At 47.5% G+C, this 23,094-nt stretch overlaps 1 protein-coding gene across 1 annotated transcript in view; it reads right to left on the bottom strand.

Moving 5' to 3' along the window:
* Positions 1 to 223: 223 nt before the first annotated feature.
* Positions 224 to 23,094, bottom strand: part of Slc7a14 (solute carrier family 7 member 14) — a 105,546-nt gene continuing 82,675 nt past the window's right edge. Inside the window, exons 5-8 of the mRNA XM_051157002.1 lie at positions 20,867 to 21,013; positions 17,548 to 17,756; positions 14,354 to 15,231; positions 224 to 546 (exon numbers count right to left, since the gene is read on the bottom strand). Coding sequence (XP_051012959.1) covers positions 224 to 546; positions 14,354 to 15,231; positions 17,548 to 17,756; positions 20,867 to 21,013 — 1,557 coding nt within the window. The remainder of the gene's footprint in view (positions 547 to 14,353; positions 15,232 to 17,547; positions 17,757 to 20,866; positions 21,014 to 23,094) is intronic.

The following is a 23,094-nucleotide window of genomic DNA, read 5'->3' as shown; positions in this document are numbered from 1 at the left end:
TTTTTTTTTTTTAAAACAAGAGGGCCAGTTAAGGGGCCCCGGGTAAAACCCTTCAACAGAATTCCCCTGAACAGCAAAAATAGCAAATGACAGGTTATGCCTGGGAGATGGGCCTCGGGGAAGGCTGGGTTTTGTGAAATGAGTTGGAAGAAGTTTCCACCTTCTAGCACACAGGCTGATTTACTGAGAAACCACCCTCTCTCGGCTCCTGCGCGGGTTAGCCTTACTCCGGAGAGCAATCTAACTCGTCATTTGCAATCAGGGCCTCTGAGTTCTGTTTGTGTTTGCTTTTGCTCTTCGCTTTGCTGCTCGTCCGGCTGCTTGCCTTCGCGTCCGGCATCTGTTGGTAATAGAAGCCTTTGTCCTCAGCTGGCCCTCCCCAGTCCTCCTGGCTCTCGGCCTCAGTGGCGTAGGAGAAGCCCTCCTCCACGGAAAAGGGGTCGTCCACGTCATAGCGCTGGTACGTGCTTTGGTGCAGGGCCTGTTCTCGGGCGCTGATTTCCAGGGTGCTGTTCCAGATGCCGTACCCAAAATAAATGAGCATCCCTGTTTGGGGGAGGGGAAAAGCACAAAAGAGTAAGCAGCTGCTTTAGAATCTCTGGGGCCGCTAGGGAAGATTACACTTGACTAGGGCTGGCGTGGTGTACGTTTTTTAGGTCTATGGGGTTTTGGAAAGACTTGAATTAAACGCTCTTTCCTACCCCAGAGTCCACACCTCCCCCCCATCCCCCCAACCCCTGCCCCTTATGGCAGTCCTGGCTAATAATCAAAGCTTTAGGTGGGCGGCATCAAGCAGATGGCTGGGACCCACTGGCCAGACACCCTAGCTAAACTGCTGCGTCCCTGGTCCCAGTGAAAGACTCTGTCTCAAATCTAAGGTAAATGACTCCTGAGGGAAGTCACCTGAGGTGACCTCTGGCTTCCAAATACGCGGGTACAAACACATGCCTCTCACCAACAAGCACGGCCTCCATGCCCAAACGCATACCCACAAAAATCTCGGTGTGTGTGTGTGTTATCTGTAATCCTAGCTCTGGGGAGGCTGAGAGAGGAGGATGGGAGTTCAAGGCCAGAGCCGTAAGATGGGGCCTCAGGGAAGGAAAACAGTAACAGGAAAAGCAGAATGAGTTGAGGAGAAGTTTTGCCTAAAGCAGCCTGCATTTACGGCTTCTGCCAAGGTGCCTGAGGCAGTGTCCTTGCCTTCCTAGGGGCCAGCTTTTAGCTAGAGGTCAGAATTAGCTGCCTCTTGAGACAGCGTCTGGCCCTTTCAGTCCCCTTAGCCCTCATCTTCCTCCCATCATTGCTCTCTCAGAGCTAAGGCCAGGAACTTGCATCTTCTGCCTCTGTTAGTACCACAGATCAGTGGTGCAGTCCTGTGGGCGTTAGGATGCGAACGGCCCCCCACAGGCTCACAGATTTAAAAGCTTGGCCACCAGGGAGAGGCACTGTTTGAAAATGTTAGGGGGCGGGGCCTTATCGGAGGAAGTGCGTCACTGGGTGTGGGCTTTGAGGTTTCAAAAGCTCAAGAGACTCGCTTGCTCTTCATGCTGCCAGTAGTTCCGGACGTGCGACTGATCACTGATTCATGGGCTGTAGCCAGTGGGTTGGCTGGATGGTCAGCGATTGAGACTGAACATGATTGGAAAAGCGGTTAGAAAGACATTTTGGCAAGAAGTATGTGGCTGGATCCCTGCAAATGGGTGAAGGATGTGAAAACACTTTTGTCCCACGTAAATGCTCATCTAAACGTGACGTCAGCTGACGCTGTTCAATAACAAGCGGATAGATGATGAGCCGTTCTCTGGACAGCCAGCCTATTTCCCCAGCCACCCTGCCATTGCCCAGTGGGCCCACGAACAGAGTGGCCATGGTGGCGGAGATGGGAGTTAGGCCTGGGCTCCACAACATGGACGTCCACTCACCAAGGTTGACCTGGCTACAGCTGCCGCCGAGTGCCAGATCCGCCAGCAGCAGAGACCAACACTGAGCCCCAGATGTGGCACCATTCCCCCCCGGGTGACCAGCCAGACACCTGGTGGCAGGCTGACTACACTGGACCACTTCCTCCACGGTCTTTACTGCAGTAGGTACTTACTCTAGTTACGGATTTGTCTTTCCTGCACATAAAGCTTCTGCCAAACCCACCACGAGTCATGTCCCGCCCCTCTCTCGCCCCCCAGCTAAGCTGCTTCTTTTTTCACTGGGGGCTTCTGGACTGCCTCGTGGTCCTTCGGCCCTTACAACATCCGTCGTGTGATCATCTGCATTGGGTGGTTCCAGTTTATAGTCTTGGTTGAAAACTGGTCCTTTAATGTTTGTTAAATGAATGAACCGCTCTTCCTGATGAGCACAAGTCCCAGGTCTCTGCGTTGACCTTACTCCAAGCAAAGGAACCTCATCCTCCTGCTAAAACACAGAATCCGCATGGCTTTTCTCTTCTGTATTTATGAGTAGCATATTAGCCTCCTTTTTCAATGTAAAAAGCCCTTGAGACTCAGGGTCTGGGAAGGCAAGAATTAATGTCACAGTCAGAGGGCACTATTATAGGAATGTGGGATCTGCACTTGCCCCTGGCAAGGGGCCTTACCAGGCCACAGGGGAGGAGGATGCAGGTAAGTCCTGATGAGTCTTGATAGGCTGAGGTCAGTTGGTGGGGGAGGAGGGCTTCCCCTGTCTGAGGACTAGGGGAGGGGCATGGGGGAAAGGGGAGGGTGGGGTTGGGAAGAGACAAGGGAGGAGGCTACAGTTGGAATGTAAAGCGAATACATTAAAAAATAAATTTAAATAAATTAAAAAAAAAAGAATATGGGGTCTGGGTTTAAATCCAGTCTCCATTACTCTTACAAAGGTAACCTTGGACCTATGATTTACCCCACCAGCCTTCTGGTCTGTAAACTGTGGGAAGCAGGGCTTGCTCAGTGGGCAGGAGTGCCTGCTACACAAACATGAGACCCAACTTTGCATCTCAGTGCTCACATAAAAAAAAAAAAAAAAAAAAAAAAGCAGTGGCCCTGCATGTGCCTGTAACCTTGCTGAGCTGGCATGGTGGTAGGGGCCGGGACAGGAGGATTGCTGGGTTTTCTGCTTACAAGCCTGTCTTGGAGTTCAGTGAGAGACCCTGTCTCATGTGAATATGGTGGCATGGCGAGTGATAGAGGAGGGCCCTACATATCCTCTGCTGGTCCCTGAATGCTCTTGCAGAGATGTGAACAGTCAAACACATATGTGTGCATATATTACACACACACTCAGTGCACTACACACACACACACACACACACACACACACACACACACACACACACCTCAAATAAAAACAACCCCTGACGTGAGAGTCAGACTGAGCACTGAGCAATTTGGGGATCAGATGTGCTCAGCTCTTTGCTCAGAAGGCAAGGCTGGCCAGCTTTCTGCCTCTGGCCCTTGAGAACTTCAGCTCCCTCTTGAATCTGAAGTGTGTCTCTTTAAGCTTGGATCTCAACACTGTCTGTCCCCCCCCCCATTGTCTCAAATGACTTTCCCCTGTCCTTTCCAGCCCTCCTCTTGCCCCCCCCCCACCAGTGAAATTAACTTCTCAGGTGCCAAAGCAAGCAGAGATTTAGGGTCCTTACTGGTAATAAAGCCTGGCGTTAATCGTTTGCAGATGTAGATGTCTGGGCTCAGATAGCAGCCTGCTCTTTTTTGAGCAGGGGCCGGGGGAGGGGGGAGATGGGAGATCTTGACTTTTTATTGTTGCGGGGGTGGGGGGGGGGAGGTGGTGGCTATGCAGGACAGTTATTGAGTAATAACTTGTGTGGAGCCAGACTTCCATTCAAAGTTCCCCTAACAGGGCCAGCGTGTGCATGCCTAGAGCACGCTCTACTTGAGGCGGGCCTGGGAAGCCAGGATTGCAAGCGGCTAGGCGGGATAGATGGGTCAGGAGCACACCTCTGTTGTTTGGTTTTTCGCCATTGCTCTTTTCTCCTAGATGTGCAGGCAGGTGCCCAGGCTTGGATCCTCCCCCTCTTACAGTAGCCCTTGATTGTTATTATTATTATTATTATTTTTTTAGCTCCCTTCTATATCCTAATTTATAGGTGGTTCATTGTTTCCCTTACTGTCACTTCTCCGCCTCCCCTCAGGGTCAATGCCACTCAGTTACCGGTTGACGGTTGCTCCTGCACACTTTCCTTTCTCCCAGAGCAGGTATGTGAGTGTCAGGTAGACTCCTGTTATGGGGGCTTGATGTAGTTGCTCGAACGTCACAGATAGCGAAGGCAGAGAAGACTCTACAGGTGAGCAATGGATGCAGTGACGTCATTTTACAGGAGCAGCAGAAGGTGGGGAACACTAGGTGCCCTGCTCAGCTCTGGTCTTCTGCACACCCACGCCTTTCACACTTCCCTCCCTGAGCTGACTTACTGCAGTAAACAATCGGTAAGACTTAGGTCTAAGTGTGTTTCTTGGGAGTGCCAGGCCTCGGAGGAGCATGTGTGTGTCTGTACTTTGTGACACGTCCCTGCCACAGGTATGTTAATGGGTCTTTTCACGTTTGCTGTGCCCCCTACACTGTCAGAGCTTTGTTACTCTTTGACAGTATACGTTTCAAATACATGTGTTGTGGCAGGCGGTGCACTGAGGCAGCCTGCTCCGACAGGACCATCTTTTAGCATCTTATATTCTGTCTGCTTTTTTTTTTCCTCCTGGCTCTTGAGTCAATTCGGGAAGACTGGTGTGAAGTAGAGAAGGTAGGAGAAGAGAGGACCAGGCAACAGAGAACAAGTGATGAGGGCAAGGGAGGGAGAGAGGGAGGGAGAGAGACCATGAGCTGCCATCTGTCACATCAACAAGGCCTTTGTGTAGGGAGTAAACAGAGCGGCTGAAGGCCTGCTGGGTGGAGGCGGGGCTTGGGGTTTCAGCTTCTCCTCTCAGCAGCCTTAGAGAACCATGCAAAAGGTAGTTTCTGTGGCCTCAGGAATTCTGGGAATCCTGAGTCATTTAAAGTACCTTCGCACAGCACTGTGTGCCCAGGTACACATGGTCTCTCTCCAGGAACTCAAAATGTGTGTGTAAGAGAGAGGGAGAGAGGAAGGAGAGAGGGAGATGGGGGGGGGGGGGAGACAAAGAGAGAGACAAAGAGAGAGAAAGACAGACACAGAGAGAGATACAGAGAGAGACACAGAGAGAGAGACAGAGAGAGAGACAGAGAGAGACAGAGAGAGAAAGACACACACACAGAGACACAGAGAGAGAGAGAGAGACAGAGAGAGACAGAGAGAGAGAGACAGAGACAGAGACAGAGAGAGACACACACACACAGAGAAAGAGAGAGAGAGAGAAGGAGGGAAAGAATCTGTGGCATAGGAAAAACAAGGCGTTAGGGACTGGAGATGTGGATAAGCAGAGAAACTGGTGAGCTCTAGGCTCAGTGAGAGTTCATATCAAATACATACATACACACATAAAATATAATAAAAGTTAAGGTAGATAATAACCAAGGAAAACACTGTATGTCAACCTCTGGCCTCCATATACACTCCTCATGTGTATGCACATAAGCACAGATGACGCAGACACAAGACACAGAGACACACATGCGCACACACGCACACACACACACACAGACACACACGCATACACACAGACATACACACACACACATGCACACACACACACACACAGACACAGACACACACACACACACACACACACACAGCAACCCTTCCAGACTTCTCCTTGCCCTGACTCAGGGGGTTTTGACATCTCTTCCTGCTTCCGCTTCCCAGGAGAGATTTGGGGAACACAGGTGAGGTAGACATCAGTGGGAGGCAGTTTTGCATTCTTGAACATAATTTTTTTGTGTGTGCTAGTGGGGGTTGAATCTAGGACTTTGAATGTACTAGACAAATGCTCTACCACTGAGCCACATGCCCAGAGATTGTGAGCCCTGTGTCCTGCAGTATTTTAAGAAATACACAGAAATGCAAAGAATAACCCTATATTTACTCAGCTCCTGCACCCACTGCCCTGCCTCCCCTTGATTACATTGGAACAAATTCCTCTTCTCTAGGCAGTTTGTAAATATTTCAATATGCACAATTAGAATAGTAATATTTTAAATATTAGCTGTTCTATAGCAGAATTAAAAATTCTTCATATTACTATACACATGGGGCAAAAATTCTCCACCATATGAGACCTCTCACTTACTCTAATGATGCCGTCCTTGTTTTAAGTACTGTGGGAGACATTTTCACTAAGGATTGTTACCAGACTGGCATCCTGTGTTTTTTGAAAACATTTGTAGATTGCAAAGGTTTTTCATTTGACGGTGGGTTTGGTTATTGGCATAAGGCAGAGTGGATCCAAGCTTAAAACTAAAGTGGCTGTGTGAAACAAAGAAAATTTTTGTTGACTGTACACCAGACAGGGCCTTAACACTAGGATATATAAGGAATTACAGAAGGATACCCTCAGACCACCAAATAATTCAGTCAGTAAATGTGCTAATCGACTGACTAGACAGTTTTCAGAAGAAGATACAGAAATAGCCGAGACTTACTTGGGAAAATGTTCAATATCATTATCCAGCAAGGAAGCACAAATTAAAACTGCACTGAGGTTTCCATTTCGTTCCAGTCAGAACAAGTAGCATTAAGAAAATAGATGACAACAGTGCTGGCGAGGATGTGGGGAGTGGGGGGACCCTCACGGCCAGCAGAAATGTGTGTGCAGCCATTACAGCAGTCAGTATGAGATTCCTCAAAAAACTGAAAATAGAATTACATATGACCTAGCTACACCACTCCTGGGTACATACCCGAAGGATTGATTATACCACAGGAGACACACGAAAATCTGTGTTTATAAGCTGTACTGATTACAATAGTCAGGAAATGGGCCATCAGGAGAGGTCCACCCAGAAATGAGTGGATAAAGAAAATCTGGTATACATACATGTTTGTTTTTTTTTTAAAGAGTCAGTAAAAAAAAAAAAAAAAAAAAAAAAAATGAAGTCATGATGTTTGTGAGAAACTGGATACAACTGGAAATTAATGTATTAAGTGAATAAGCCAGCCCAGAAAGAGGAAGGTAATATGTTTTCTCTCATAAGCACAACAGATTTAAAGCTATATATGTGTGTATATTTAGAATAAGTTAGTGCTAGTTAGTGAACATGAGGCTTCGTTACATGAATATTTGATTCCACTGCTTCTGATTTCCAACTGCACACATTGTACCTGTCGTCAATTACCTCCCAGCAGGTGTGGAGGCGGTGCTTGTGCGGAAACAGGGTCTTGGAGACTCTGCAGCCAAGCTGGAGAGGTTTTCTCAGTCAATGGCTCCTGGTGGGGTGTCTGGTGCAGCTAGGTCAGGAAGTAGTTGGTAGTAAGCAAGGGGGCCTGTTGGCCTCTCAACAGCAGGTTCAAGGTGAACACCAGTCTCTGGCAAGGTAGTGGCCTTGTGTCATCTGACAGGTTCAGTGGAGGAAAGGGGGAAGCTTTGGGTTTTTTTCCAGATCAAGTTCTCCGGTGGAGAACATATCTGGGGAGGTTCAGGCTACCCAAGAGTGGGCTTTCTTTATATAATAAGACACTTTACGCTCTTCACAAATAAGTATTGTATCAAATACCAGCCCAGAGAAGGTAAGAACTACGCAACAAGCGAGCCATTGAAGCAGCCCTGGCACTCACTGCTCTTGATGGGCCACGGGGAAGGTTCCTGTCCCACTCAGGACTCGGCTAGGGTGCCCAGGCACCAGCTAACTAAACACTTACCAACTTATGCGGATTCACCCTGGGTGAGCTAAACACAGGATGCCAAGGCCTGGGTGAGGTACCCACCCAGGCACCCTATGTTCTTTGGGGGTAGGGAAGCTAAAAGGAAATTCAACCCTGAAAAGGGACCATTGGTAAACAGTAACAGCCGACTGCCAACTCCACAGGCACCAACTCGGCTCGAACTCTGGGCCTCTGATCTCTAGAGTCCCAAGGGAGTTCCTTGTCCTTTGCATGTAGCTCTGTGCCCTGGCTGGAAAGAGGTGGGTCACCTGACCCCAGCCTGGGTGGAGCAGCCTCCTCCTGGGGTACACTTTCCAGCAGGAAGCCCTGCCTGCAGCAGATAGCTAGGGCACTCTGTCATGCCCAAAGGGCCTTTTATTTTGACTACTCTGAGATCAGGTTTCCAAAACAGACATTTGCCAATGCAGGAATGGAGACTGGCAACGAGAAGATGCACACCCCACCCAGCTGATCCCCACCAACTCTTCCTCATTGTTTTTTTACATACCACCATGAACCCTGTCGGTTGTAATAACATCGAAGTTTGTTTAATGTGGTGTGACCAGGAAGAGCAGGCTGGCTGGGAGGGGCTCTATGCCCGGCTCTACAGTTGGGCTAATGTGAAGTCATGTGACTGCTTAATGTCTCCTCAGTGAGGTGCAGTTGGGGACCCTGTCTCCACTGGAGCCATGGGATGGCTGTGAACCACTGATGCATGAGAGAGCAATCTAATGTTGTGGCCTAGCAAGCCTACTCTCCTTACACAGACACTCGAGAAAAGTGTGTCCGTTGCCCACTGAAGACGTGTAAAGGAATATTCACAGCAGCCTGATTTATCAGGACCAACTGGAAACAGCTTACAGAGACCTGAATGGAGTTTGCACTGCGGGGTGGTGACACTGTGGAAGGCTAGTCAGCATCCACGATATGACAACTACAGGTGACAGTGTTGAAGAGCAGAAGCCAGATGCTCAGGGTTGGTGGCTTGGTTGCACACACTGTCCCCAGGGCCTCGCACCTCTTCCACAGTCCTCTCTCTTTTCTGTCTTTTGGTTGATGCCGGTGGCAGAGCCACTTGACCCCCTTGTTTGTCCTTCTTGTCCATGCCTGCCTGTGTCCAGAGCTCGACCCTCTCAGCCTGTAGGCCCAGGGCCTGTGGCCAGGTTCGTCTCCACATTCTCTCCTTCTAGGCATCACGCTGGCACTGTTGCCTTCCTCGTGAGGCCTTTGTGACTTGTTTCTCAATCCCCTGAGCATGGCTGATACCGGAAGCTGAATGCTTTCTCCTCTGCCACCAGGAATATGGGGCATCTTAAAGTAATCTGGATATCCCGGCACCTTTCCATCCACTCTTCTTCCACACAATGGCTGTGACCTATTACTTTCCAATAGTATTGTGAATGGCAGCTCACACACAGACCAGAATGGGGGGTGCTTACATTCTGAGGCCTGGGGACAAGCTTCAGTTGGGAGAATGCTTGCCTAACATACACAAAGCCTCAGCTTTGACCACTAGCTCTGCACAATCCAAGTGCGGTGGTGCATCATGCTTGTAACCCCAGCACTAAGGAGGTGAAGAAAAGTGGGTTAGGAGTTCAAGGTTATTCTGATGCTATGTAGAGGATTTGAGGCCAGTCTTGGAACACAAAAGAGCTTGCCTCAACAAACGAACAAACCAAATAAGTAAACAAATGAAAGGAAAAAAAAAAAGAATATTTATATTCTAACATAAAACACATGAAGTCCATTGTTCAAATTCCTTGTCCTCTCCGTCTGTTCTCTGAATCTAAACACTTCATCTTCCTTAGGAAGGCTGAATGAATAATAAATGGAAACATGGCCATTCTCATGGTATCGGTGCCGGTAAGCTGGGCTACCTGATAATTCATTCTTTATATGAGCATTCAGGCAAACAATAGGTCTGAAAGAGACCCCAGAGTATTCCACTTGGCCATGTTCTCACCCTGGTACTATCGCAGTTTCTGAGATGGTGGGTGACCCCTGGAGATGCTATAGTGCCTTGCATCCACTCAGGGGCTTGAGCACAGCTTGGGGCTCACTTTGTTGGCATTAATGAACATTTATCGCTTGTATCATTGCTCTTGTCTAAAGGAAAGGTGGTGTGTGCTGGGAAATCTTGTGGGAGCTCCGTGAGTTGTGTTCTTTTGAAGGTCAGAGCTCAGCAAAACACTGTTACAGAAATCCTCTGATTACGATTCATTTAGAAAAGGCTGGATGAAAGATTGAGTCTTGGAACATCATCCCATTATGACTCAGTGCTAACCATGGAAATTTTGTTAAGAAGCAGTTGATTTCATAAGGAGCTTCATTTAAAAATATCCCTACTGTTCTTCCTAGGAAACTTACATCATGCATAAGCTGAAGAAACATCTGATGTCTGGAAGCCTCAGGGATTCAGAGGAGGGTGATTTATTGTAATTTTGTAAGATCACTAAAATATCTTTATAAGCCAATTTGAGGCTATGGGATGGATATAGTTATACATGAAAAATTTTGTTTTTGAAAAACAGCATTTGTATATTAAATTACCTCCCTGCTTGATAATGTTTTCTCTCCATAATAATAGCTCTCAAATTTGAGCATGAATTAGCATTGCCCAAATGGCATCCTAGCTAATTCACCATGACATTAGCACAGCATGCTTGAGATGACACTTTGAGAAGTATTGATTCAGAAGATTATAGATTATTGAAAACCTGACTCCACATTAAATTTTTTTTTGTCAGAGCTCTAAAATAATACTCCATGCTTGATTGCCCATGTCAATTGAATCAGGGCGAGCCTGTGTTTACAATCTTCCAAAGGTATTCTGACCTGTAGCCAGAGTTGACTGTCTGTTTTGGATGAAACTTAGTAATATGACTGCGTTCAAAAGCCATGATAGGAAGTCAGCTAGAAGCAGCTGCCTGGAAGTATTAGCGCTCCTAAGATGGCTGGTGGACTGTGCACTGACCACTTGGGTGCCTGCTGAGCATAGAGGCCAGCCAGCCCACTCTGCAGTGTGACATCCTGCCAGGTCAGTGAGAACCAGCTTCATGAGGGAGTTGGTAGTCTGTGCAGTCAACAAGACTGCACATGCTGCTGAGGGAGTTTTCCTTTGTCTGATAACAAGCAGGGCAGCCTGAATTGGGGATCGCTCACATTGTGATAGCCCGCCTGCCCACGTTGGTGGACAATGAATCACTTCAGAGTTTTAAAAGGAAAACAGGAGATAAGTTTGATTTTTGTTTCTTTTTCCACTGTTTTCTCATTTGTGCCCCAAACAGCCATCAGTTTGAAGACGATAGGATGACCTGTGTATTTACGGATGAATAAACCAAAGCGCAAGGAAGTTAGGCAAATTTCCTAAATTTATAATTCAAGACTGGGACAGGGTTCTGATTTGAACCTGGCACTCTTTGATGCCAAAGGGGACACCCTTTTGGTGCCACAGAAACCTCAGATGTGATATGGACTCAATTATAAACTTGTGAGTCTCAATTATAAAATTGTGAGGATCTGGCCCTACCAAACACTCCCATCAAATTAGAAAGTTTGCTCAGGGTAGGTAGTGGGGTGATGAGAGCCCTAGAACTGATGTGCGGGTACCCTGGATTCAAGAATCCACTCTTCCACTAAAGTTGATATTATCCAACTTTTTGGAGCTTTACTCTACTCCTCCATAAAATTGACGGGGACAGAGGTTGTCGCAGGCCATATGTTTAGCACAGTAGTCATGGTGAGGGGAAGCCTAGGGTCTGTTTGTGGTGCTAGGGCCCAAACCCAGATTCTTACACTTGCTAGGTGGGCACCCCACCACTAGCCATGTCCTGACAGGGGATTCTGAACCCATCTTCAGGTCTGCTAGATTTTGGCAGAGTGTTCGTAAGCAAGAGCTGCTGTTTCTTCACCTGTACAGTGGAGATTGTCATGAGATCTTAAAAAGTGAGGCAAATCCCTCACTATAGTTTTGTTAATTACTTCGACGAGTCACAGGATTTGTATATAAAAACCGATGATCTTCACGGTTTCATTTCATTTATTTATTTATTTTTGGCTTTTCAAGACAAGGCTCCTCTGTGTAGCCTTCGCTGTCCTAGACTCTCTCTGTAGATCCAGGCTGGCCTTGAACTCACAGGGATCTGCCTGCCTCTGCCTCCCAGAGTGCTGGGATCCCAGGCACGTGCCACCATGCCTGGCATATTTCATTTTTTTAAGTTAAGGGGAAAAAAAAACCTGATCATCTATAGAAGTGGTTCTCAACGTTTCAAATGCTTGTAACACTTTAATACAGTTCCTCATGTTGTGGTTGTGACTCCCCGGCCCTAAAATTATTTCATTGCGACTTCATAACTGTCATTTTGCTGCTGCTATGCACCATACTGTAAGTCTACGGTAAGTAGGATATGTGGTATGCTCCTCCCAAAGGGGTTGTGATCCATAGGTTGAGACCCATTGATCTATAGTGTCTTCCTACGCAAAGGCATCTTTAAAACCACAGGGTTCCCATGTAGGGTAGATTTTATTTATTTATTTTTTTTGTTATGTTCTTTAATGTGAAAAAGTAGAACTGTAGGGGGCTGGGGAGATGGCTCAGAGGTTAAGGGCACTGGCTGCTCCTCCAAAGGTCCTGAGTTCAGTTCCCAGCAACCACATGGTGGCTCACAACCATCTATGATGTGATCTGATGCCCTCTTCCGGCCTGCAGGTGTACAGACAAATAGAGCACTGTATATATAATAATAAACAAATCTTAAAAAAAAAAAAAAAGAGTAGAACTGTAAACATATTCTAGAAAGCTCATGTAAAACTAGCTGCAGTATGTACTGCTCGTGGGTTGGGCCCCTGGCTGTGGGGGCCCTTGTTCTCCAATGAACCCGTCCACATGTTTTCGTTCCCTTGACAGCCACGTAACTAAACTCTTTCTACCCAGCCCAGGCACTTCTGTCTAGTCCTCCCGTTGCCTGGCTACAGCAGCAAAGTATGTAAAGAGAGATGAGAGCGCATCAATAAAGTATGTAAATGGAGAAAAATCTCAATGAGCCAGCGAGGGTCCTCCTCAGAAATCTCCCTAAAGCTTAATAGAGGATTAAACTAAGAGGGTGAAAGGTTGGGACAAAATGCTTTGGGAACATACAGTTTGGCCTGGAGAATGGGCACCTTTGAGAAACTTGCTGGTTTTCCTACTTCCATCCAATTACATCTTCCCTTCAGGTCCCACCCACATCGTCCCTTTAGCCCCACCCACATCTTTCCCTCAGACTGCACCCACATCTTCCCTTCATGCCCATCCACTATTTCCTGCAGGTCTCAGGCATCTTCCCTTTAGGTCCCACCCACATCCTATTTCCTCCAAGTGCTTTCTGGCTATTCTCAGGTTTCTCTCCCCTGAAAGCGCTTTCCATTCATTTCAGAAGCACCTCTGGAGCACGTTCCACAGTGCTTTGTCTTAGGTACACACTGAACACTACATCCTTGGCCTCAAGTAGTTGACAGCCTGCTAATCAATGCGCATGCCTGTCACTTTCACCTGAGCAGTTGCTCCATGGCCTTCTCTCTTGCTTTATTGGGCAGGGGATGCTTCCTGTATAATTCTCCTGCTCTGCAAAGCTCCCGAGCATCTCCCTTCGCTGAGTGCCCACTATTGGAGACCCTCAGGCCGACCAAGGACAAGAGCAGCGACAAAAGACTTTAAAATGTGCTTTGATGCCCCTCTCAGGCTATCATTGATCCTTCCCGGCCACCTTACCATCACCAGCGATGCTCAGATATAATCAACACAGAACAAGAGTGCGATACAAATTGACCACAAAGCCAAATTAGATTTGGTGGGAAAGTATGGGGCTTCTTAGTGAATGTGGGCTTTCAGCAGAAGACATGAGTGAAAGGGGCTCTAACAGAGTCAGGCCACCCATCAAGAGCAGATGAAGTTCAGCCAGGATGAAAACATGGTGGACACCTTCCATTGGTGTTCCAGATCATGGACACAAGGACCTTGGTGGTGAAAATCTTGCATAGTTACAAAAGCCAGTATGAACGGAGAGATGTGAAATGGAGCAATGATAAGATTGTGCCAGAAAAATAATGCCCCAATCCACACTTGTCTCAGACTTTGTTTATTTAAACGATTAGACTGAAATTGACCTTTTGGGTTAATTTGGTCAAACTAAGATCAGCGAATTGTTTTATAAATTACTACAATTTTTAATTTCTAAGATAGAATTCCAGCCAGTCTTCGCCCACATCCTATTACATCTTCCTCTGGTGATTTTACGCTCTTTAAAAAAAATGGATATTCATTTTAAACAAACCTTTTCTGACACGAATTATTCTCACATGAGAAAGAAAACTTTCAGTAATTGGATAAAGTAATGGATTGATAAGCATCATTCTTCCAGGCCTAATGGCCAAGAGCACACCAGGCAGAACGGGGCTAACTGGCTCTATGGACCAACGAAGAGAGCATGGGTCCATAGAGCCAGCCCAATTTCTCTAAGAGTGGAGGCATCTTGTCCAGTTAGGGCACCATGTTGGGCTAAGCCTGTTCCAGACCTTACAGAGGGAATGCCGGAGGCAGCAGAGGCCATTGCTTACCCACAAAGCACCAGACCGCAAACCGGATCCATGTGATGGTGGAGAGCTTTAGCATGAGATAGATGTTCACCAACATGGCAAAGGCGGGCACAAAGGGGAGGCAGGGGGCCATGTACGGCAGCTTCTTGGGGCTCTCTGGCTGCTGCAGGATTACAAACACCAGCACACTGATCAGCAGCACCATCAGAACAACCAGGAGGATGGCCCACCAGCTCTGGCCCGCGATGTAGTCGGAGCCAAAGATGATGAAGGAGCAGAAGATGAACATGAGGATGAAGAGCAGGAGCACGCAGATGGTCACCGTGTGCCCCGTGGCTGCCGTGGGCCGGTCCATTTTGCCTGGAAGGCCTAGGCGGATTCTCAGGGTGTAGTAGCGGGGTCCGATCAGCTTCTTCAACTTGATGAGATAGATGTTTTCCGATTCGTCGGCCTCTATGCCCGTGGTCATGTCCACAGTGCCGTAGTTGGGGTGGTTGACGGTGTAGGCGGACTTGTCTGATTTCCCAATGAGCATCTCGTTGTCTCCCAACGACGGTAGGTTTTTAGCCCCACAAGTGTTGGTGGCCGGGCTGGAAAACTCCTCCCCCTCACTCACGGGAGAGCAAGTCTCTTTCTCACAGTCAGCCAGGATACCTTCCTTCTTCTTGGTGTGCTCCTCAGACAGGAACTTGACGAAACCATCGATGTCGCTCTCGGGTTGGTACCGAAGAAGCAAGACGCACACGGAGACCAAGGTGTAGGCGAGGAGCGTGCCGATGGACATCATCTCTATCAGGTCCCTCAGGCTGACCAGCAGAGAGAGGAGAGCTGCCAGGAATCCCGACACGATGCAAGCTACCACCGGCGTCTCTGTGTAGGAGCTCACGTGAGCCAGGAACCTGAGGGAAGGTACAAGCGGAGGGTTGAGGAACACTGCCCACGTGACTGAGCCTAGCATCTCGGTATGCTAGAACTGCAGTGTCCACAGCTTACTGAGGTTAGCTCTACCTGGCCCTGCCCTTCCGATTAATTCCTGTTCTACCTCTGTCTGCTACACCATTCCCAAAGTTGGCTTATGGGATATCACTAGAGAATTTACTTTAATCCCTTGATTTAAAGCCATTTTTATATTATCTTTTTTAAAATTTAAATTTATTTTAAAAAACGTATTCACATTACATCCCAATTGTAGCCCACTCCCTCTAATCCTCCCTCCCTCTTTCCCCCATGCCCCTCCCCCAGTCCTCAGAGGAGAGCCTTTCTGCCCTATTAACTGACCCTAGCCTAGCAAGTCTCATCAGGACTGCCTGCATCTTCTTCCTCTGCGGTTTGGTAAGGCACTCTACCAGGGGGAAGTGATCAAAGAGCAGGCAACAGAGTCCATGGCAGGGACAGCCCCTGCGCCCCTTCCTAGGGCACCCCTATGGAGACTGACTGAACTGCCTAAGGCTATGTCTGGGCAGGGGCCTAGGTCCTCTCAGTTCATGGTCCTTGTTTGGTGCATCGGGGAAGCCATTTTTTTTTTTTTTTTTTTTTTAAAGCTAGGGGGTCCATTCATTATGTGATAGGAAGGGTTGATCAAATGTTGGAGGTATGTCAGAAACATACACGGAAGCCTATGGAGTCTGGGAAAACCTTCACTCTGCAGCATTCCCAGTGCTTGCTGGGAATGAATATTCTCCCGGGCCCTACTACATCAGAGACTTTGGAGGTGATGTCCAGCCAACTGTGCTTTAAGGGACACTCTGAGTTTTCAAACCTGAGACACCCTGCCTTGCAAACAGGAGTACAGGGCATGGAGTTGGTAAAACAGCACGCCAGTTAAGAAGCTCATAGACATGGGCTCAAGTCAGCTAAAGATGAGACGGCCAGCCAGGGTGATTAAAATATGGGCTCTTCTGCAGCAGGCCCTGTGAGACTTAAGGAGGCTCTCCCGCCCTCCTCTCTCCTCTCCTGCCGCCTCCAGTCTCCCTTATTTCTCTCTTATGAATCACACAGAACTGTGAAGTGGGCTAGGCCTTTAGCATCCTTCCTCTTAGGCTTTTTGTTGTTGTTGCAGGAAAACCCTACGGGTGTGTGTGTGTGTGAACTTCTCACACAGTCAGCACCATCATCTCAGCCCCTTTCCTGGTCTACCCAGCATCCAAACGCGATGCTCTAACCTGCTGTAGACCTGGAGGAATGAGTAGAGGAAATAGAACAGGAAGTGCTGACAGCTAGTGGCGGAAATAAAGCCCCCGAGGCCGTTCTCTAGACAGTGCTGGGAGCTACGTGGCCTCCCATGGTAAGTACTGGGAATCAGGAAAAGGGGCACATGCTGTCTTGTCAGTGGGAGACAGACTAATTCACGGCTATCAAAAGGGATGAAACTTCAAAAGTATTGCTGCTGTCAAAAGTCTGAGTATGAGGGCTGGAGGGACAGCTCTGTGGTTAAGAGCATGGGCTACACTTCTAGAGGACCTGGGTTCGATTCCCAGCACCCAGAAGGTGGCTCACAACCATCTTTAACTCCAGTTCCAGGGGACCTGATACCCTCTTCTGGCCTTTGGAAGCACCAGATACATGTGTGGTGCATAGAAATATGCAGGCCAAACACTCACACATGTTTAAAAGTCTATGTTTCAGAGCCAGATGGTTCTGGTTTCAGATCCTGGCCCAGCACTTATCAGCTGCAAGATCTGGGCTTTTTTACCTCTTTAACTCTTGGTATATTTATCTGCAAAGCAGAGTGACTGTGAGAGACACAGAGCACCAGCCACAGCAGTGTTCATACTGTTCCACAGGCGACAGTTACTGTTACAATCACCATGTTCTCGTCAGTGGAGTTTTTTCTCCTTTCTGGTTGCTGAATTTTGTCAGCTTGAGGGGAGCTTTGGAGAGAGAAGTGAGGTCTCACTATGAGGCAGGCCTAAGCTGTCCCTGGGATAGGGTTCTTTCTTCTGAAAGTGTCCTTATCTTCCATGTAGCAATTTGGACCTACTCCTCTCATGAGGGCAATGTGTGGCAGAGGAGGGAGAAGGGCACGCATCAGTGGGTTGTAGGCTGAGGGGCCTCCAGTCAACTGAGAGGCTGTTTCAGTCTCCACTTTTAAAATCCAGACTTTGGCAAGACTCTGAGTCTTTAGGAAAGGTCAGCATCAGTGATGGCTGTCAGTGAGTGGTGGTCCTCCTGCATCGGAACAGCAGAGTCCAACGTATCTCCTGAGGACCCCTTACCTGAAAAGCAGCCCGTCACCAGCCATGGCATAAATGACCCTGGGCATGGGGAAGAGGGAGCCCAGCAAGCTGACTGTCAGTCCCGCCACCGACCCGATAGCCACGACAAACTTTGCAGCATAGAAGCCGTGCACCACAAACATCTCCATGAGAGGGGACTCCGTGTCAATGGCGTAATATGGCACCATTAGAGTTAAGATGATGCTCACCTGTGAAAACAGAAGAGACAGGCTGGAGGCAGAGGGAACCGAGAACGTGGATGGGGGAGCCTGACCTGGAGACAGGGGCCTTTGTGGTAGTTTGGATCTGTCATTAACCGTCCTTGGGGTCTCCATGTTTTCTCCCCACTTGTGCTTTTGGTGGGTAGGACCAGATAATCTCAGAAGTGTCTCTGTGGCCTTTTTATATCTGAGGATAAAACTCACAGGTGACACAAGCCTCATAGAAGCTGATCTGCCCAGGACGTCCCAAATGGAAGGAGCCATGGCCAGGCCCTCAAGTGCCCTGCCCCAAGGACAAGGGTCTCATTTCTTCTTTTTAGTAAAGCATCTATCTACTAAAGTATTTATCTATGTATCTATCTATCTCCTATATAATATCTGTGTGTTTTTGAGTGTGTGCGGGTGTGTGTGCACATGCTTGAGCAAATGTGCGCTGTATGTATGGAGTCTGAAGGACATCTCAGGACAACTCAGTTCTCTTCTTCCCTGTGGATTCTGGGGATCCATTGTCTCAGGCTGTTGGTTTGGCAGCAAGCACCGTAGCCACCGGGCTATCTCCCCAGCCCAAGGACAAGATGGTTACTTTCTTTATTTCTTCAGGATCCTCCTGGTTCTTATCTATGTTCTTCCTCACTCCCTGCCTCAGAGACCAAACCCTGGAAGTGTTTGAGACTTCACAGATAAGGAGAGCTGATGGGGCTAAGTTCCATTCCCTCTGTCTTAGTGCTGAGGCTCCTGCAGGTCGTGACTGCCGCATCAGGATGCAATCCAATCAGACTCTATCTGGGAAGCCACCTTGTCTCTTATGAACCAGGACACCCTTGCTTGGGGACTTCTGTAGGTGTCCTGTCTCCTTTTCTATGTCAAAGATTTGCTTATAAAATCGATTTTCTTAGCATTGGGCATAAACAATGGAGCCAGTAGTCACTTGTGGCTTTCCCCTGGAATGTAAAAACAACCCTGACACCAAGATGGGGACTCGAAAGCCTGAAATGGAGAGGGTAGGTCACATGTAGACAGACCACGTCTTTGCCTGTTCCTCAGGAGTCAAGATTCCCAAGGGAAACCATGGGTCACCAGGGATGACAGCAGAATATGCCACAACAACCCAGTATCGTTGCGGTAGATTGGCTGTTCACTGCCCAGTACAAGACCACACGGTCCCCAAGACATGGCTAAGGCCTGTGTAGTCGAGAAGGTGGTGGCCCTCAGGGATGCATCATTGTCACATTGCCTTCAAGGATGCAGTACAGTGGTTGGAGGAGCGTGGTTGATTCTCACAGCAATTCTCAGAGTCTTCTGGCCACTACCCAGATCAGTACAGGCTAAGCTTCCGGCTTGGGAGATGCATGAAGGTGCTCTGTAATCTCTAGAGTGCTGCTTAAGGAAGGGACCACATGGTAGGAGTCAATGTGTGTGCGTGCTGCCAAAGTCTACTTCCAGGGGGAGGGCAGGAGTGATGAAGGTGTGGAAGGACACAGGCAGGACAGAGGAATCTGTTGCTCCTGCCCTGCCACCTCTCCCACAGCATAGGGACAATCGGGGACTGGATAATATTCCTAATACACTAGAGTGTGTGTGCATAGAGGGAGGTAATAACTGGCCCATTCGTAAACTGCCTGGGTGGGAAACTGAATTTCTGTCAGCAGATAATCCTGTTTTGCATCTTGCCTCATCATTTGGTCTGGAGTCCTTAGGGAATGGCTAAGGATGATTTTGGGGGTGATTAATGACAGATGGCATGTCTGGTAGGCTGTATCCCCATCATGACTCTTTCTTAATTGTAGTGACATATATATATATATATATATATATATATATTCCTGCAGATTAGTATATCTTTGGGAATGGCTTCCAGTAAACTATACTTTAAAACCAAACTCTGGTTCTGTCTTTGTCCTGACTGTGGTTACCCAAGTAGACCTTCAGGACCCAGGAGTGTTTGTGTCCTGGTGGCTGGCCAGGTGGTCCCAGGATCTGAGAGGATGTTCGATGAGGCTAACAATTACTATGATAGAAATTCTGCCGTGGTGACTGAAAAATGAAACATTAGACGTGAGTAGGAGTGTATTTGTGGGTCCTAAGAAGACCAGGCTTCCTTCTGAGGGAAACCCCAAGGGTGACTTTGACTGGTGTCTAGTAGTACTAGAAGACTGAGCTGAAAAGAATTGCATTTCTCTCCAGATTTCAGGGCAAGAGTGTTTCCCAAGGACAGTGTGTTCCCTCGCGCCACTCTGTGGGAGCCTTGCCTCTTCACTGCCGGGAAGCTCCCAGAAGACAGAGGAGCATTGAGGGCTGCGCACAGAGGCCACAGTGCTGTTGCTTGCACGCCACCCGTTACTGCCAGCCTATGACCTGAGATGCTTGGACAATAGCCCACTCCTTGCACACTGTCCCTAGGCATAGGGAAGCATGGGGATAGAGACTTGAGAGGCACAGGCTGAGGTGAGGATTGGTGCTTTTCTTTCCTTCCATTTTGAGGACCTGAGTTTCTACTTGTCACCAATAGGTAGGGCTACAGGGGGACGTAAGGGAAAACTGGGCAAGCACCAACAGCCACATTTGTTGCTGTTGTTGTGTGAGTGTATATGCCTGTGTGTGCAAGTGTGTGTACAGCATGGTGTAGTGGCTGGGAGGCAACCTTAACTATTCCCCAGGTACTGTTCACCATTAAAAAAAATTTATTTATTATGTATACAATATGCATTAGATCACATTATAGATGGTTGTGAGCCACCATGTAGTTGCTGGGAATTGAACTCAGGACCTCTGAAGGAGTAGTCAGTGCTCTTAACTGTTGAGCCATCTCTCCAGGCCCCTGTTCACCATTTTTTATTTATTTATTTAAAGACAGGGTCTCTCACTGGTTTGGAACTTGCCAAGCTGGTGAATTTGGCTGTCCAGCAAACCCTAGGGATCTGTCTGACTGCCTCCTCAGTGCTGGGATTATAAGCACATACGTCATGCCTGACGTTTGCTTTTCATGTGAGTTCTCAGGCTTGATCTCATGTCTTTGTGCTGTACTGCGATACTGAACCATGGCTTTCAATAAAACACAAAGGATCGTGAAGAAGGCCCCGCCAGCATTTGGTACTTACAGACACATATGCTGTGAGGCAGATGACCAGGGATGCAGTGATAGCATAGGGAATGGAAGTGTTGGGGTTCTTGGCTTCCTCCCCAGTGGTGGCAATAATGTCAAAGCCAATGAATGCATAGAAGCACGTGGCTGCTCCTTGCAGCACCTGTAAAGAGGATGACATCTGTCAGGCTCAGAACATGAGGGCAGGACCATGGCCTAAAAGTGGTGCCCAAAACTGCCCAGTGCTCTGCACATACTCCTGAAGGGCACTGGGCACCGTGAAGGACTAGTGTCTAGCATCTGAGTTCTGATGTACTTGAGTTTTCTTGTTACTCCTGGCAGTGTCCTCATGTGCTAAAGACAGATGAGAACTTTATGGCCAAATAAAAATTGGGTTAAGCAACATATTCAAATTCTTTTTGAAAAAAAAAAATCAGTATGTTGGCTATCTGTTATTTGAGGGGGGCATTAAGCATGGGGCCTCATGCATACTAATGAGGTTTTCTACCACTGAACTACCTCCCTCAGGTGTGCTTTGTATGTATTTTGTACTTTATATTTTATTTTCACCTATCAGTACTCAACCATGACATACATGGATACATCGGATGTGAGTTGCTGGTCTTCTGTGGGCAGGATGCACATACTTCTACATACAGTTTTATTCTGCCCCAATTCAGATACAGGTCGGCTGGTGACGTCTAGATTGGGGGGGCGTGTAAGTTTTAGGTCTTCAGGGCCTTTAAAAGGAAGATGGGGTACACACTGTTTGACTTTTGGCTCCTTTTGGGGTTTGAATGACTTAGTTGGGCATGAGGCAGGCGGCTGGGTAAAGCTGGGGGGATGCTAATTACACAGATACATTTGCTGATGTCTGCAGGATTTGAGGTGACTCCAAGGGTGAGTGGACCTTCAGTCAAGATGCCACTGAAACCTTTCTACTAGGGATCATGTGACTTTCTTTACTGTGTGCTTTTCTAGCCTTGGTAGCCTCACTATTAACCGAACGGGGAAATGTGTCTCTTCAAATGGTTGGTGACTTTGTCAGGGAAGAGGAACTGGTGGCACCAACTCCAAGCTCTGGCAGGCATCCAATCCAGGAGGACAGACAGGAGGACAGAGCATGGGTAGAGATGACTGTCTATCCCCAGGACGGAAGTGCTCACATTCAACCTTCCCCACTGACTTCTCCATAAGCACAGAACAAAACACTAGATGCTAGAGCCGTAGTGATGACAGCTGTGAAGACTTCTCAAGCTGTCCAGAGTGACCTTTGTCCATCTGTAAAACATGGCCGTCTCTTATTGAGGTTCCCAACTGTGGTCGTCCTGTTCCAGTCTCCTGACCTAGGATTTCTGATTCAGGGCTTAGTGGTATTCTGGGAAATTTGTGAATGTTTCTGAAAAAGGAAAAACACCCCACATTTTAATTTTTACTAGTCTTTTTTTTTTTTTACTAGTCTTTAGTTAAATTTTAGGATTTCTTTTGATTATGAATATACATTGATTTTTGTCATCAATAGAACCAGATATTTTCACATCCTAAGACTTTTGCAGAGATGTTGAAAAATGATGCTGGTCTAGATTATCGTAGCTCTTGGATATAAATACTAATAAAGAAGTATGCTGTAATCTGATAAAATTTAAGAATATGTATTATTTCATTTAAACAGAATGGCTTTAAGCTCTCTGTATAATTAGGTTCTTCATTTGAAAGTGAATTCTAATGTGGGAGTCTGGAAGCTTTGCCATATTTAGAGAAAAGTAGAAAAGTAAGAACAGCTTGACTCCGGTAAGTCAAGTGGACACAAGCCATTCCCTGGGAGAGAAGAGACCTGTTGTCCCCGCCCCCACCCACAAAGCCTTTGGATGAGGATGTGGGAGGTGCCACTAGATAGATGCCAGATGAAGGAAGGAGACAGGTTTCACTGCATCATACAAGGGGGGTCACAGTCTTGGACATGTGCTTATTTTCACTTGTGTAGGGAATATTACTGATTTTCAAGGATGAACACATGTTGGGATTGCAGGTTTGTGAGGCTGCCTCAATCATGGTAAAGCCACGCCTTAAGGTGGGTCTTATTCGGATTTCTTCTTCACACACACACACACACACACACACACACACACACAGTGCACACACTTATATAAACACAGAACAAATGCATACACATACATTTATACATATGTATGCACATATAAACATATAACATGCAAGCACACATATCCTCTTCTAGATTTACAG

This window comes from Acomys russatus, chromosome 15 (genome assembly GCF_903995435.1).
Source record: "Acomys russatus chromosome 15, mAcoRus1.1, whole genome shotgun sequence".
Lineage (NCBI taxonomy): Eukaryota > Metazoa > Chordata > Mammalia > Rodentia > Muridae > Acomys > Acomys russatus.
Note: the sequence above shows the minus strand (reverse complement) of the source record. Positions and strands in the feature narration are given on the sequence as shown.